Consider the following 14,419-nt stretch of genomic DNA (forward strand, 5'->3'; position numbering starts at 1 on the left):
GAGCTGATGGTCAGGGAGGACTTCCAGGAGGAGGTCTCTAAGTTTTTGGTGCATCAGTCTTTCCTCTAAAAGAGAGGGAAGAGGTGCAGGAGGAGGGGGCATGGCTGAGTCTGGGGTTGCTCTCCCCACTGTGCGCACGCACCCTCCCCTGTGGCCACAGTAAGTTTCCATGAAGTGTGGGATGTCCTGGTCTTCACCAGGGGACCAGGTCAGGGTCGATTAAGGATGACAGAGCCCAGGTAGGGTGGTGGGCAGCAGGTCACAGCGACTCAGCCCTTGGTTTTGGGATGTCCAAAGGCCTTTGTTCTTCCAGGGACCATACTGTCGTCCTCCCTGCTCTCTCTCCTCCCTTGCCCTCCGCCTGCTCTTTCCCTCCTCTCCTCCCTCTTCTTCCTCCCCTTCCTCCTTCTCTTCCTCCTCTCCCTGTTCCCCTCCTCCTCCTATCCCCTCCCCCTCATCCCTCTCCTCCTCTCTCTGGTCCTTCCTCCCTCTCCTCTTCCCTCACTCCCTGCTCTCCATCCTCCCTCTCCTTTTCCCTTCCTTCTCTCAGGAGACATGAAGGGCCCATCTTTGCCAAAGGAGTTCCCAAAGGCGGCCTCCTCACAAACCCCTTATGACCGGTTTATTGTATTGACCTCCTTAAAACTGTCAACAGCAAGCCGAGCCAGAGTCACCCAAATCAGGAGCACAGGGCCTGCCTTGCCTCACCCACACTTCCCCAGGGCTAGGGCAGCAGGTCCCCACGGTCCATCTACCCATCTGCCAGGCCTGGAGGCTCAGCACAGAGCCAGCTATGTACCTATCACCTTAATAACCTGTGGCAGCCAAGGCCCTGACCCCCAGAAGTGCCCGCACCCCGGTCTGCTTTCCAGGAAGAGACATAGGGGCCAAGGGAGGGAGGAGCTGGGTTCTAAAAATGAATTTACAGTCCAGAGCAAACAGGCCAGCTGCAGAAAGGAGAGAGATTCGGGCATGTACACACAAGCATGCTCATGGCCTGGCCCCGGGGACTGTCTTCTGCCATGGGGCATGGTGTGCAGCTGCTGGACTGCCCAACTCTCCAGGGGAGACTCAGGTTGGGGGACGGGGGAATTGGGGGGGCTCATGGCAGAAGCAGCAGCCAGGGGCATCCTTGAGCATCTAGAACTGTTTTTTGGGCTGGCTGCTTCCCATAGACAGCAGCTGTCACTGTGGGTCTCAGGTTCAATTTGAGGGGTTCTGAGAACCCCAGATGTGGTTTCAGGAAATCAGGAGCCTCAGGCTTGAGAGTAGGGTGGTGGGCAGCCAGCAGGATTTCCCCAACCTCTGCCACCCATTCTCAGAAAAGGAGGGCACAGCAGGAGCTCTGGCCCTTCTGAGTCTTCCTTGATACCTCCACAGACTGTCAGGACACCTCTTCTGCCCCCCACCAAGCCCTGGACAGAAGCGAGCAGCCCAGCCCAGGTCGCCACTAGAGATGGGGCCCCCCATGACCCTCAGGGCACCAGTAGACACCACTGATAACCTGGCAGCGTTAATGCAGATGATCAGCAGCCGTGGGCACAAGACAGACCAAGGCTGACCAGGCTGAGCTGTGTCCAAGCTCAGGGGCTCAGTAGGACTATCTAAGGTGTCTCATATTCCACGTTTGTCATATATGCATATATACAAGTCTTGTCATCCCAATAATAAGCGACTAGGCACGTAGCAGAGATGCTGCAGTATTTTATAGTGTTTATATGCTCATAAACCCTTGGGAAAGGAGGGTTTGAAAAGCTGGGTCCCCTTTCCTTATTTTTTGTTTTTTAAATAAATAGAATCCATTGGGCTGGAGTAATAGTACAGCGGTAGAGCATTTATTTGCCTTGACGTGGCTGATCCAGAAGGACCTGGTTCGATCCCTGGCATCCCATAGGGTCCCCTGAGCCAGGAGCCATTTCTGAGCTCATAGCCAGGAGTAACTCCTAAGCATCACCGGGTGTGACCCAAAAACCAAAATAAATAAATAAATAAATAAATAAATAAAATCCTTTCTCTTTGTTTTGATTGTTTGATAATATAATCTTTCGGGGACCAGAGCAATAACACAACAGGTAATTTGCCTTGAACATAGCCAACCCAGGTTCCATCCTCGGCATCCCATATGGTCCCCCCGAGCCTGCCAGGAGTAATTTCTGAGCTCAGAGCCAGGAATAGCCCAAGTGCCACTAGGTGTGGCCCCAAAACAAAACAAATAAGTAAACAAAATAACAAATATAGATAGCCTTTTTTTTGTAAGAAGAGCAGTGTTTAGAACCTGTGTGTGAATCCAGCACTGGCCTCCTTCCTGATAGCAGAGAAGTGAGGCCCCTACAGTAGGGTCCTCAGCCTCCCTGACTGTCAGAATCTTCTGGAAGCTCTTTAACCTGTTTTGCCCAGTGAGTCCCTGAGAGGCAACATGCTGATCATGGAGAATTTTTCGGACACACACAGATGATCACATGATCCATCATGCAACTAAGACTCTGGAAATGGGGCCGGAGTGGTAGCGCAGTGGTAGGGTGCTTGCTTTGCACGCGGCCAGGACTGACCTGGGTTCGATCCCCAGCATCCCATATGGTTCCCAAGTCAAGAGCGATTTCTGAGAGCGTAGCCAGGAGTAACATCTGAGCGTCACCGGGTGTGGCCCAAAACCCAAAAATAAGTAAATAAATAAAAACTCTGGAGAGAGAAACAGTTAAACTCTGATCCACTGCCTCCAAACCCCCCAGACCTTAAAAAAGTTCCTTGGCATCCCTCAGTTCCATTTCTGCCATCCACCCCTCCTGGGTGGCCAACCTCTCAGAACTCAACTTCAAGCCTGAATATCTGTCACAGGTTAGCCATCCTTCCCTGCCTGCAGCCTGGGGTCCCCTTCCCTTGTTTCTCCACTTGGTGGGGGACAGCAAAACACCGTGGGGAGGTAATACTGAGCTGTCTGTTTACAGGGTTCAGGGTGTCACCATGGGGTCCCCCACTCACACCTCTTCCCCTGCCTGTCTGGCCTAGGAAATTTTGGGCAATGTATGCATGCTCAGGGGACCCACAAAACCCTATGCAAAGAGGGGGCTGTAGGTGTGAACAGGCTCAGTAAATGGTATGAGAGGGCTTTGAGGGCCAGGAGCATGCAGAAGGATGCGCCCCCCAATGCAACCCCAAGGGTGCAGAGACACAGCCAACAGCCAGGGTGGTTAGTTAGCTTCCTTTGCAGTAGCAGCAGCTCCAGCCCCGCCCACCGCCACATGGCTATAAGCCCAAGTGCCCGCCCCCTTCCCGCTATTGGAGGAGACCGCACGCGCTTGTATCCAATCAGACGGCGCCTCTCAGAATCTGAACTTGCGGTTGGCTCTTTCTCCCTGTCAGTTAGGGCTGCCCGTGACGCCACCCCCGTCTGGCACCCCCCCATCCCCTACAGGGTCTGGCCTGAAATTAAAGGAGCCGCTAGGGAAAAGTCTCACTGCCTGGCCTGGATGGAGCTCTTTCCAATAAACTTTCCCAAACTTGTCCTGGTGGAAATGACAGCAAAGAAAAGATAAGCACCTTTTATATGTCCAGCTGTTACAGGTTTTTATTTTGGGGGGGTTTTCTTTTGGCCTATGACAATCCTATTTGGGCACATTTCTCTCTCTTGACTTTCACATTTTCTAAAATTTTTATTAGTTCTAGCCGCTTTAAGATTTGCTATCATTTTCTATAAATATAGTAATGTCATAAAGTCATCTAATTATATAATTTGGGGCTACAAAGTTGTGCTATTTTTTTAACAATAATTTTTATTGTGACCAAAAAGTGAGTAACAAATATTTCTCAGTAATATTGAAGGCACATAGTGGACTGATTCAGGGCCATTCCCACCACCAGAGTTGTCTTGAATTAACTGCAGGTGTGCAAAAGCCCAAAACAGAATCTAAAAGCCTATTTTTAAACGGATATGCTTTTGGGCTTTGCTTTCCGTCTCCCATAACATGATCTTTGGAAATGTGATTGTTAGCAGTTGTGCTATCTAGAACCTTCTTTAGTTAGCTAGTCCCCATTGTTTTCATGGCAGTTTTGATTTTAAAGATGAGAATAGAGCTCTGATTAGTTCTTTAAGCAAGACTGGAAAGGGGCTGGAGTGATAGGACAGCAGGTAGAGCTCTTGCCTTGCAAATGCCTGATCCAGGATTCAATCCTTGGATTCCCCCAGATGGTTTCCTGTAGCACCAGCAGAAGGGATTCCTGAGTACAGAGCTAGGAGTCAGACAGGCGTGGCCCAAACCCTACCTCAAAAAAAAAAAAAAAAAAGCCTATTTTGATCAAAGATAGCTCAGATGCATTGGCAGGAAAATAAATAAGAACTAAGTATCCAAGCCAAAGTCAATAACAATAGAATCAAAAGACCTAAACTTTAACAAACTAAACTCAAAGGAGCCTGTACCACTGGCAGGCCAGGGGCAAAGGGTGGTGGGATAGGATGCACTCTGGGTCCATTGGTAGAGGAAGGTTTGCAATGATGGTGGGAAGGACCCTAACTCACTGCATAGCTGAAATTCAACTAAAGGATTCTGTTGACCACAATTATTTAATAAAATAATCTTTTGTTTTGTTTTTGGGCCACACCCAGAGATGCTCAGGGGTTACTCAGCTTTGTACTCAGCAATCACTCCTGGGGGCCAGAGAGCTAGCATGGAGGTAAGGCATTTATTTGCCTTGCATGCAGAAGGACGATGGTTTGAATCCCGGCATCCTATATGGTCCCCCGAGCCTGCCAGGAGCAATTTCTGAGCCTAGAGCCAGGGGTAACCCCTGAGCGCTGCCGGGTGTGACCCAAAAACCAAAAAAAAAAAAATCACTCCTTGGCTTGGGGGACCATATGGGATGCCAGGGATCAAACTGATGTCCAACCTGGGTCAGCTGCATGCAAGGCAAATGCCCTACCTCTGTGCTATCACTCTGGCCCCAAATAATTTTTTTTTAAATAAAAGGCTATTTTGTAGAAATGGCTTTTGTATTTTGGTAGAGTAAGTATTCTCACACTTTAAGAGGCTAATGAACATTGCGACACAATCTTGCACTCACTTATTCAGCAGACATGTATGTACTGAGCAATTATTACTCCGAGGCTAGACGCTGCAGATGCAGCAGGCGAGGCAGGTAGCCAGACCTTCAGAATTGCCACAGGATCTATGAAGCTGATCCAAGACACATTTCCCAAGCCCCGTCTGGAGCTGAGGGTGCCCAGTACAGAGGGAGACACACATATTGACTCCTCTGGCAGGGCCAGGAGATGAAGGGCACAGGGCGTTTTCTGGGGGCCATACTCTTCCGGATTCTGACAGCGCCTGTCTGGTGAACATTCTGCAGACCTGGGAACATTCGGGCTTCTGTTTCTGTCCCAGACATTGGGGACAGGCAGGGCACAGTCCAGCTGGTGTGAGAGACACCGCACATAGCAAGTGACAAATTCACAAGGGGGGGGGGTGTAATAGGGAAAGAAGGAAAGCAGCTATTCTAGGATTCCACTGTATTTGGTCCTAAAACGGAGTGTTTCCAGAAACACAGAAGCCTGCACAGAACTGCTTCCCTTTTATTCTAGAACTTGCTTCTAGCCAGGTGCTGTGCCTCCTGTTTCATGTCCCCACTCACCCTCTACGCGCTTCAGATGAAGAAATGGAGGCCCAGACTCTTTTCTTCACTTCAAGCAGTTAAAATGGTGGTGGATATTGTACAATAAATCTCAACACTATTTGTGTGACCTCCCTCGGGTTTGGAGTAGGTTGAATCGATGTTGGGGGAGTTAGTCAGGCACAAGGGAGCCCCACACCAAAGGGAACCCTAGAGGCTGACTTGCCATGATTATTGTGTGCCCAACAGCCTGGGCCAGCCCCTGGCACAAATGCCAATTCTCACTGGGCCAAGTGTAGTGTCTGCTGTGGCCTAGCCCGGTGCCAGGCTGACACAGACAGCCTTCCCAATCCACACTGGGGTGGACCCAACCTTTGCCCACACCTACCTCTTTCTTCAGCCTCCCTCAAGGCTTGGCAGCAGAGTGTCAGGGCCCAGCTTGGCCACAGAGATCACAGCATGGCATCACTAATGGCATTTGACAACAGTGGAACACAGAGATGTACCCTTTGGGAGAAAGACATGGGGCACTTCTGTGGGTATTTCTGGGTTGTGAAATTGGCCTGAAAATTGGGCTGGCAGATCTTTCTGAAAGTGCTTCTGGAATCTTCCAGCACCTTCTTGGGCTCTGCCTGGGAGCAGGATGGGAAGCAGAACCTTAGCTTAGTTCTTACTTTTACCCACTACACAGCGTGGTCCTTGTCTGGGCTTCAGTTTACCCACCTTTCCTAAGCAGGAGTGGGCTGCTTTCTTCTTCCCATTTTTCTTCTCTCTGCCGGGATGACCGAATCTGACTTCCCGGTCACCAGGTTGGAAAGAAGTGTTCAGCAGGAGATGCAAGGGTATCTCACTACTAGGATGCTGGGCTCCCTCCCTCAGGGGATCTCTGTCATGTGACAACTGTCCAGACAGGGCCAAGTGCCTGTCTCAGCTCCCAGACCCAACACAGCATGACTCTCGAACAAGAGTGGCACAAATACTAAGTTTGTCTCACTCCAGCTGCAGATATCACAACCCATTTCTTTTTTTTTTTTTTTTTTTTTTTTTGGTTTTTGGGTCACACCCAGCAACACTCAGTGGTTACTCATGGCTCTAGACTCAGAAATCGCTCTTGGCAGGCTTGGGGAACCATATGGGACACCAGGATTCAAACCACTGACCTTCTGCATACAAGGCAAACACCTTACCTTCATACTATCTCTCTGGCCCCGCCACAGCCCATTTCTATGCCTAGAAAACTTGTTATGAAGTGAGCACTAGGGATTGAAAAGATGGATGGAGAGACGTGGGTGACTGACTGTAAGGGGGTTTATGTATTGGTGAAGGCGTCACATAGAGGGGTTCTAGTGTTTCCTGTTGTACACCAGACCCCATCCACACACCTGGGTTGGGGGTGGGAGGAAGCAGAGGGTCCTAACTCAGGAGATTGCAGGATCAGTGGATATGGTGGAACTATCCCTTGGGTGTCCTTGCAGGCCACACTGCCATGATGCACTGTGTCTGTCCTCCCCAGAGTCCAGGACAGGGGACACCGATTGGGGTGGTGAGCCTCCTGCTAGGTTCTGCTGAGGGGGAATGCCAGAAGATGCCACTGTGAGTTCCATTCTCACTGTCCCCCCATTATATCCCCCAGCAATTGCTCCCCCTTCCATTCTCACTGTTTCCCCCTTTCAGCCCCTGGCAACTGCTCCCCCTCTTCAGAAAAGCTGAGATTTTATGAACAAAACTCAGACTGTAGAAGAACTGCCAGGGCACATGAGGTAGATGAGGGCAGGGAGAGAGGAAGTAACATAGCACCCTCTGTGGGGGCCCTGAGAGTCTGCAGATGCAGACACCCCACCTCCGTTCCCCCGCTGAGTCTGTCAAACCCCAAGAACATCAGCTTGAACCCCACAGGGCTAAGTCCTGGGTGGCTGGCAGCACCCCATACTAATGTATTTGTGTGATTAGTCAAAGGAGGACAAAGAAGAGATCAGTACACACAGACTGCAACCTCCCTAATATGGAAGCTCTTTCTTGGTGCTGTTTAGATGCGACCTAAAAAACAAACAAATGGAAAGTGAGAAAATAAAGATCTAGAAGTACCAGGCCCAATGCTGTGACCTCAGCCTCCTGAATCCCGTAGCAGGACGAGACTAGAAAATGACTCAACTCCAAGCAGTTCCCGAAGGTGAAGGTCGAGGAGGAGGGGTCTGGCTGGCCTGAGACTGTCTCAGGAGCAGTGGGCATTTTGCAAGCCGGAGGTACGCACATGAGGGAGCACCCCCTTACCTTGCACCCATAGCTGGCTGCCAGCAGAGCCATGGCTGGAAACCCACATCAGAACAGCGCCCCAATCCCTGCTGGTCTCCCTAGCTCCAGACTAAGCTCTGCAGGAACCCAAATGTTCCCCAGGGAAGTTCCCAGCTGGTGCCAGTGGAGCATTAAAACAAGTTGGGTTTTATAACTGAAACCCAACTACAAACATGTTTGTAATCATGGTGCTTGAATAAAGATATTATATATAAAAAAGAAAAAAATAAAAATAATAAAAATTAGGGGCCGGGTAGGTGGCGCTGGAGGTAAGGTGTCTGCCTTGCAAGCGCTAGCCAAGGAAGGACCTCGGTTCGATCCCCCGGCGTCCCATATGGTCCACCCAAGCCAGGGGCGATTTCTGAGCACATAGCCAGGAGTAACCCCTGAGCGTCAAACGGGTGTGGCCCAAAAACCAAAAAAAAAAATAAATAAATAAATAAATAAAAATTAGATTTGATAAGACCATAATGTAAGGCACCTTTTATTTAGCTTGGCAACCTAACATTTTAAATAATATTGAAGTTGCCAGTAGTTGAAGTTTGAAACTTTTGGATTTATTTTAAGAGGATCTTTTTCTCCTACTAAGACGAATTTTCTCCTAAGACTGATTTTCACTCAAAACTGACTTTTGTTTTGTTTTGGGGCTGCACCTAGTGACGCTCAGGGGGTTACTCCTGGCTCTGCACTCAGGTTTGGGGGACCATATGGGATGCCCAGAATTGAACCCAGGTCCATTCCAGGTCGGCCACATTCAAGGCAAATGTCCTACCACTGGGCTACCTCTCTGGCCCCCAAACTCACTTTTTCTTTGTTTTTCTTTTTTTTGGCGGGGGGGCACACCCGGTGAAGCTTAGGGATTACTCCTGGCTATGTGCTCAGAAATTGCTCCTGGCTTGGGGGAACACATGGGATGCCGGGGGATCGAAACATGGTTTGTCCTAGGCTAGCGCTGGCAAGGCAGATGCCTTACTGCTCCGCACCACCACTCCAGCCCCATAAAATTTACTTTTTCTTTTAAAAAAAAAAAAATAACAAGTTGGATGAGCTGATGAAGGATATCAGGACTTCAGAGACCCCTACCTCATCCAAATTGACTTCGAGCCCACCTGTACCTAATGTCCATGTACAGAGAAAGTCTCATCTTGTCTTCCCACGATCCTGGGACAGTCACCGACATCAGAGCACACTCATATCTCAATGACTCATAGCCAGGCGAGGAAATGCCGGAGTCCACGCAGACCTTCTCCTCTCCCACCAGCAGTGTCTGACCAAGACCCCAGGCTGGGGCACCTTCCCCATGTCCATCCTCCACACAGGTCAGACATTCATGTCCAGTTGACGTTCTCAGTGGTTGTCTTCAAAATTGTCACCTAGAATTTTTGCACAGGTGGTCTTCCAAACAAGACATTTATGCAGGAGGCCATGGCTTTGTCCCTGGCCCCCAGTAGGTGCTCTGTAGTTAGGAGTTAGTTATGAAATGTCACCTCCTTTGGAGGGCTTCCCTGATCAACCAGTCTGGCCCCTACGTTCATCGGGAAGGACCACATTTGATGGCCTCAGTGATGGCCATGCAACCATCAAGAGCCTGGCACTGAGAGGGCCACAACCGCATTGCGGAGGAATGAAGGGACTGGATGAAAGATGTGTCTCTCAGGGGCCGGAGAGATAGCATGGAGGTAAGGCGTTTGCCTCTCATGCAGGAGGTCATCGGTTCGAATCCCGGCGTCCCATATATGGTCCTCCCGTGCCTGCCAGGAGCAATTTCTGAGCCTGGAGCCAGGAATAACCCCTGAGCACTGCCGGGTGTGACCCAAAAACCACAAAAAAAAAAAAAAAAGAAAGATGTGTCTCTTCCCTTCTGCTGCCCCCCATCCTCCAACTCAGGCTGGTTCAGTAAAAGGGTCCCCTGCTTCCTGGAGCAAATCCTCTACCCTGGACCTGTGTCTCTCAAGGTAGAATCAGCAGAGCCAGGAGCCAGGTAGGGAAGTGGTCAGATTTGTGAGCAAAAGTACAAGAGTCTCTGGATTGGAGCTTCCAGTGTGTGTTGTGTCTTGGCAGGGCTGGACAATGGCAGGGCTGGGATCCTTCCTGCTGGCTATCTCAGTGCAGACCCCAACCTCATCCCAGGCCCCACACCAAGTGTTCCCTGCTCTCCACCCCGCTAGGGCTGCAGCTTCACCTGGAAGCACAGGAAAAACAGCTTTCCTGAACTGCACTAGCTGGGGCCTGGACCCCTCTGAAGCATATAAGGATGTAGCCCCATCAGTAACCATAGACCTGTGGGGCTCCTGGCATCAGCCCTCCTTCACCCAACCCCCGTAGTGCACGGCTCTACCTGACATTTATTTTTTGGTTTTTGGGTCACACCTGGCAGCGCTCAGGGGTTCCTCCTGGCTCTACACTCAGAAATCGCTCCTGGCAGGCTTGGGAGACCATACGGGATGCCGGGATTCGAACCACCGTCCTTCTGCAAGCAAGACAAACGCCCTACCTCCATGCTATTTCTCCAGCCCCTCTACTTGACATTTCTTTTTTTTGTTTTTCTTCTGCATGAGAGGCAAACGCCTTACCTCCATGCTATCTCTCTGGCCCCAGCAGACATTTTTACAATTACAATTTTATCTTAAAAACTTTTTTTTTAATTTTATTTAAACACCTTGATTACATACATGATTGTGTTTGGGTTTCAGTCATGTAAAGAACACCCCCCATCACCAGTGCAACATTCCCATCACCAATGTCCCAAGTCTCCCTCCTCCCCACCTGACCCTCGCCTGTACTCTAAACAGGCTCTCCATTTCCCTCATACATTCTCATTATTAGGACAGTTCAACATGTAGTTATTTCTCTAACTAAACTCATCACTCTTTGTGGTGAGCTTCCTGAGGTGAGCTGTAACTTCCGCTCTTTACTCTTTTGTGTCTGAAAATTATTATTGCAAGAATGTCTTTAATTTTTCTTAAAACCCATAGATGAGTGAGACCATTCTGCGTTTTTCTCTCTCTCTCTGACTTATTTCACTCAGCATAATAGATTCCGTGTACATCCACGTATAGGAAAATTTACTTGACATTTCTGAAGTCACTAAGCTCACTGATGTTTTATTGGGGGGTAGGGGGGCTGCATATTCTTTGAACCTGGATTGTGAAAATGCGGTCTCTTTTCCAAGACTCAACCAACCTGTGGATCTGTGTGTCTGTGAGAGTCCGTATGTGAGTGAGCCTAAGCATGTGTGTTGGAGCATGCGAAAGCGCATGACTGTGCGAGAGTAAGCACACGGGTAACTGTGTGAGTGTGTGAGAGGAAGCATGTAAATGCGTCACTGAGCCTGCGAGTATATATAGATGAGTGAGCATGCGTGGATGAGCGAGAGTAAAGTAGAAAAGTGCAAGGCACGTGAGCGTGCGAGGACATGAGTGTGACAGCAAGCGCGTGTGTAAGTGTGAGTGTGAGAGCAAGCACAGGGTAGCTATGCATGTGCAAACAGGTGAGTATAAGAGCAAGCAGGTAAGTGTGCAACTGAGGGTGTGAGGATGAGCCTGTAAGCAGAGGAATATGAATAAGTATATGAAGTGTGTGTGAGAGTGAGCAGGTGTGTGCTAGTAAGGACGTGATGTGGAAATCTATGAATGCGTGTGTGTGTGTGTGTGTGTGTGTGTGTGTGTGTGTGTGTGTGTGTGTGTGTGTGTGGTGAGGACACATACCCAGCCTGTCCTCCCTTTTCCGGGTCCAGCAGTGTCTGTCCACATGTCCACATGTCCGCATGTCATGTCCTGAGCCCCGTCTCTGTCTAGTGTGCCCAACTGAGCCTGGCCCTGTGCCCGCAGAGAGGTCCTTCTCCAGTGCTGGGCTGCTCAGCCCTTTTTAGCCTGTCCCACATTCCCCAATCCCAGTCTCCAGAAAGTTTCCTTCCACCAGCAGTGAGCCCCAACACGCAGCCCCAAGACAGGCCGGAGTGAGCCCTGGGAACAAAATGACTTTACTGTGGACCTTCGGCCCCCCAGGTGCTCAGGTCTGAAGGCAGTGGAGCAGGTGAACTTTTAAAGAACCAGCAAGGCCTTGGAATCCAACCATAGAGGGGGGACTTTGGCACACAGAGGTTCGCCCTGGGCTAGGGAACCCCCAGGTACAGCGGTTCAGACAGTCTGAAGCCCCAACCTACATACAGCAAAGCATCTAGATAGGAGCCCAGGGAGGTGGGCAATGGGGAAAGCCTTCGGGGAATATTTTCATTTGTCTAGAAATCTCTGGAAGGTGCCTGCCGGCTACAGTTAAAACTTCTTGAAATCAGGGTGCACCCCAGCACTGCCTCTCTTTCCGATTTTGTTTGTTCTGAATCCTCAGACGCACCCCCAAGCCCGGTGGCCTCTTGGCAGGCAGCAGACCCAGAGTGTGGATTCTCTGGGGACTCCGGCTGGGACATTACACAAGTCCCAAGTTCGAATTTACATGACAAGAACGACCAACGCTTCGGTATCCCCAGGGTAGATCTGCGCGAGACGTTTCAGCTTGACCTCCCCAGGGACAGGCTATTGGAGCTGCGGGAACCTCCGCACACAGAGGGTGGGGGGTTTCCCGAGGGCCCCCCCTTGTCCCAACCCTCCTGTCGAGGTGACAACTGGCGGCTGCGTTCGTCTGGGGCGGGTGCACTGAGTCCCCAAGTGCAGACGGGGCCACCCACCGACCCCGGGACCTGATGTTGAACAGCCTCCGGGGCTTCGAGCCTCTCCAGACTCTGGACGCACCAGGAGGGGTCCTACGGGGTCCAGGGACCATCTCTGCTCTTTGAACCAGGGTCCCGAACTATCTGTCCCTTCTGGGGGTCCATTCCTCCCTCTTGGGGTCCCGGGTCCGTCTGTTCCCTCTAGGATCCCCGGTCCATTTCTCCCCTCTGGGGGTCTCAGGTCAACCTCTCCCTTCTGGGGGCCTGGGTCCGTCTCTCCCTTCTGGGGTCCCGGGCCCACTTCTCCCTTTTGGGGTTCCTGGTCCTTCTCACCCTCTGGGGGTCCCAGGTCCATCTCTCCCCTCTGGGGTCCTGGGTCCATCTCTCCCCATCAGGACTCGGGTCTATCTGTCCCCTCTTTCTCCTCTGGGGTCCAGGGCCCACTTCTCCCTCTCTGGGGTTTCCAGGCCCACCTCTCCCTTTTGGGGTTCCTGGACTTTCTCAACCTCTGGGAGTCCCAGGCCCATGTCTCCCCTCCGGGATCCCCTCTTTCCCCTCTGAGGTCCGGGGCCCACCTCTCTCTCCCCCTGGGGGTCCTGGGTCCATCTGTCCCCTCTGGGGTCCTGGGTCTACCACTCCAGCCCCTGGGGTCCCAGGTCCATCTTTCCCCTCTGGGGTCCCGGGTCCATTTCTCCCCTCTTCCCCTCCTGGGGTCCTGGGCCCACTTCTCCCTTTAGGGGTTCCAGATCCTTCTCACCCTCTGAGGGGGGGGGTGTCCCAGGCCCATCTCTCCCCTCTGAGGTCCCAGGCCCATCTTTCCCCTCTGGGTCTGGGGCCCACCTCTCTCTCTCTCCCCCTGGGGGTCCTGAGTCCGTCCCCTCTGGGTCCTAGGTCTACCTCTCCAGCCCCTGGGGTCCCAGGTCCATCTCTCCCCTCTGGGGTCCTGAGTCCATCTCTCCCTTCTTTCCCCTCCTTTCCCCTCTAGGGGTTCTGGATCCGTCTGTCCTCTCTGGGGTCCCAGGTCCATCTCTCCCCTCTTCCCCTCCTGGGGTCCTGGGCCCATTCTCCCTTTTGGGGTTCCAGATCCTTCTCAACCTCTGGGGATGTCCCAGACCCAACTCTCCGCTCTGGGGTCCCAGGTCCATCTCTCCCCTCCGGGGTCCCGAGTCCATCTCTCCCCTCTGAAGTCCCAGGTCCGTCTTTCTCCTCTGGGGATGCGGGACCCACCTCTCTCTCCCCCTGGGGGTCCTGGGTCTGTCTGTCCCCTCTGGGGTCTTGGGTTTCCCTCTCCAGCCCCCAGGTCCATCTCTCTCTTCTTTCCCCTCTGGAATCCCGGTCCCACCTCTCCCTCCCCTTGGGGTCCCGTCCCCCTTCTCCCTATCCCCCAGCCGGGGCTGGGGTCCACACCATCCATCCCTCTCGCGTCCGCTCCGGCCCTTTAAGGGTCCGCCCCCTCGGGCAGCGCCCGCCCCCGGCCTGCCCGCGGTGCGGGGCTCCGGGGCGGGGATTGGCGGGGCGCGCGCGGTGGGAACCGGGGCCCGTCTGGCGCTGACGTCAGCCCGTCTGCCCGCCCGCCCGCCCGGGCCGCGGCTCCGGCTCCGCAACCCGATCCCCTTGGACTTGAATGAGGAGGCGGCGGCGGCGGCGGCGGCGGCCAGCGGGGAGAGCGCGCGAGAGGGAAGAGCGCAGCGCGGGGCGCAGGGGCGCAGAAGGCAGGGGCGCAAGCGGTGCCAGGGCCGGTGCCAGGGCCCAGGCGCGCGCCCCGGCTGCCAACCGTGCTGCCGGGGCCGGGGGGCTCCGGTGGGGTCGGTGCCCGGGCTCGGAGTGCCCTTGGAGCCCCGCGATCGTGGGCCCCCGGGG

General features: G+C 52.6%; 1 protein-coding gene across 1 annotated transcript in view; it reads left to right on the forward strand.

Moving 5' to 3' along the window:
- Positions 1–11,138: 11,138 nt before the first annotated feature.
- The window catches only part of PMEPA1 (prostate transmembrane protein, androgen induced 1), a 43,386-nt gene continuing 40,105 nt past the window's right edge, over positions 11,139–14,419 (forward strand). Inside the window, exons 1-3 of the mRNA XM_049777037.1 lie at positions 11,139–11,164; positions 12,380–12,529; positions 13,948–14,405. Of these exons, the coding sequence (XP_049632994.1) occupies positions 11,139–11,164; positions 12,380–12,529; positions 13,948–14,405 (634 nt within the window). The remainder of the gene's footprint in view (positions 11,165–12,379; positions 12,530–13,947; positions 14,406–14,419) is intronic.

This window comes from Suncus etruscus, chromosome 7, assembly GCF_024139225.1.
Source record: "Suncus etruscus isolate mSunEtr1 chromosome 7, mSunEtr1.pri.cur, whole genome shotgun sequence".
Lineage (NCBI taxonomy): Eukaryota > Metazoa > Chordata > Mammalia > Eulipotyphla > Soricidae > Suncus > Suncus etruscus.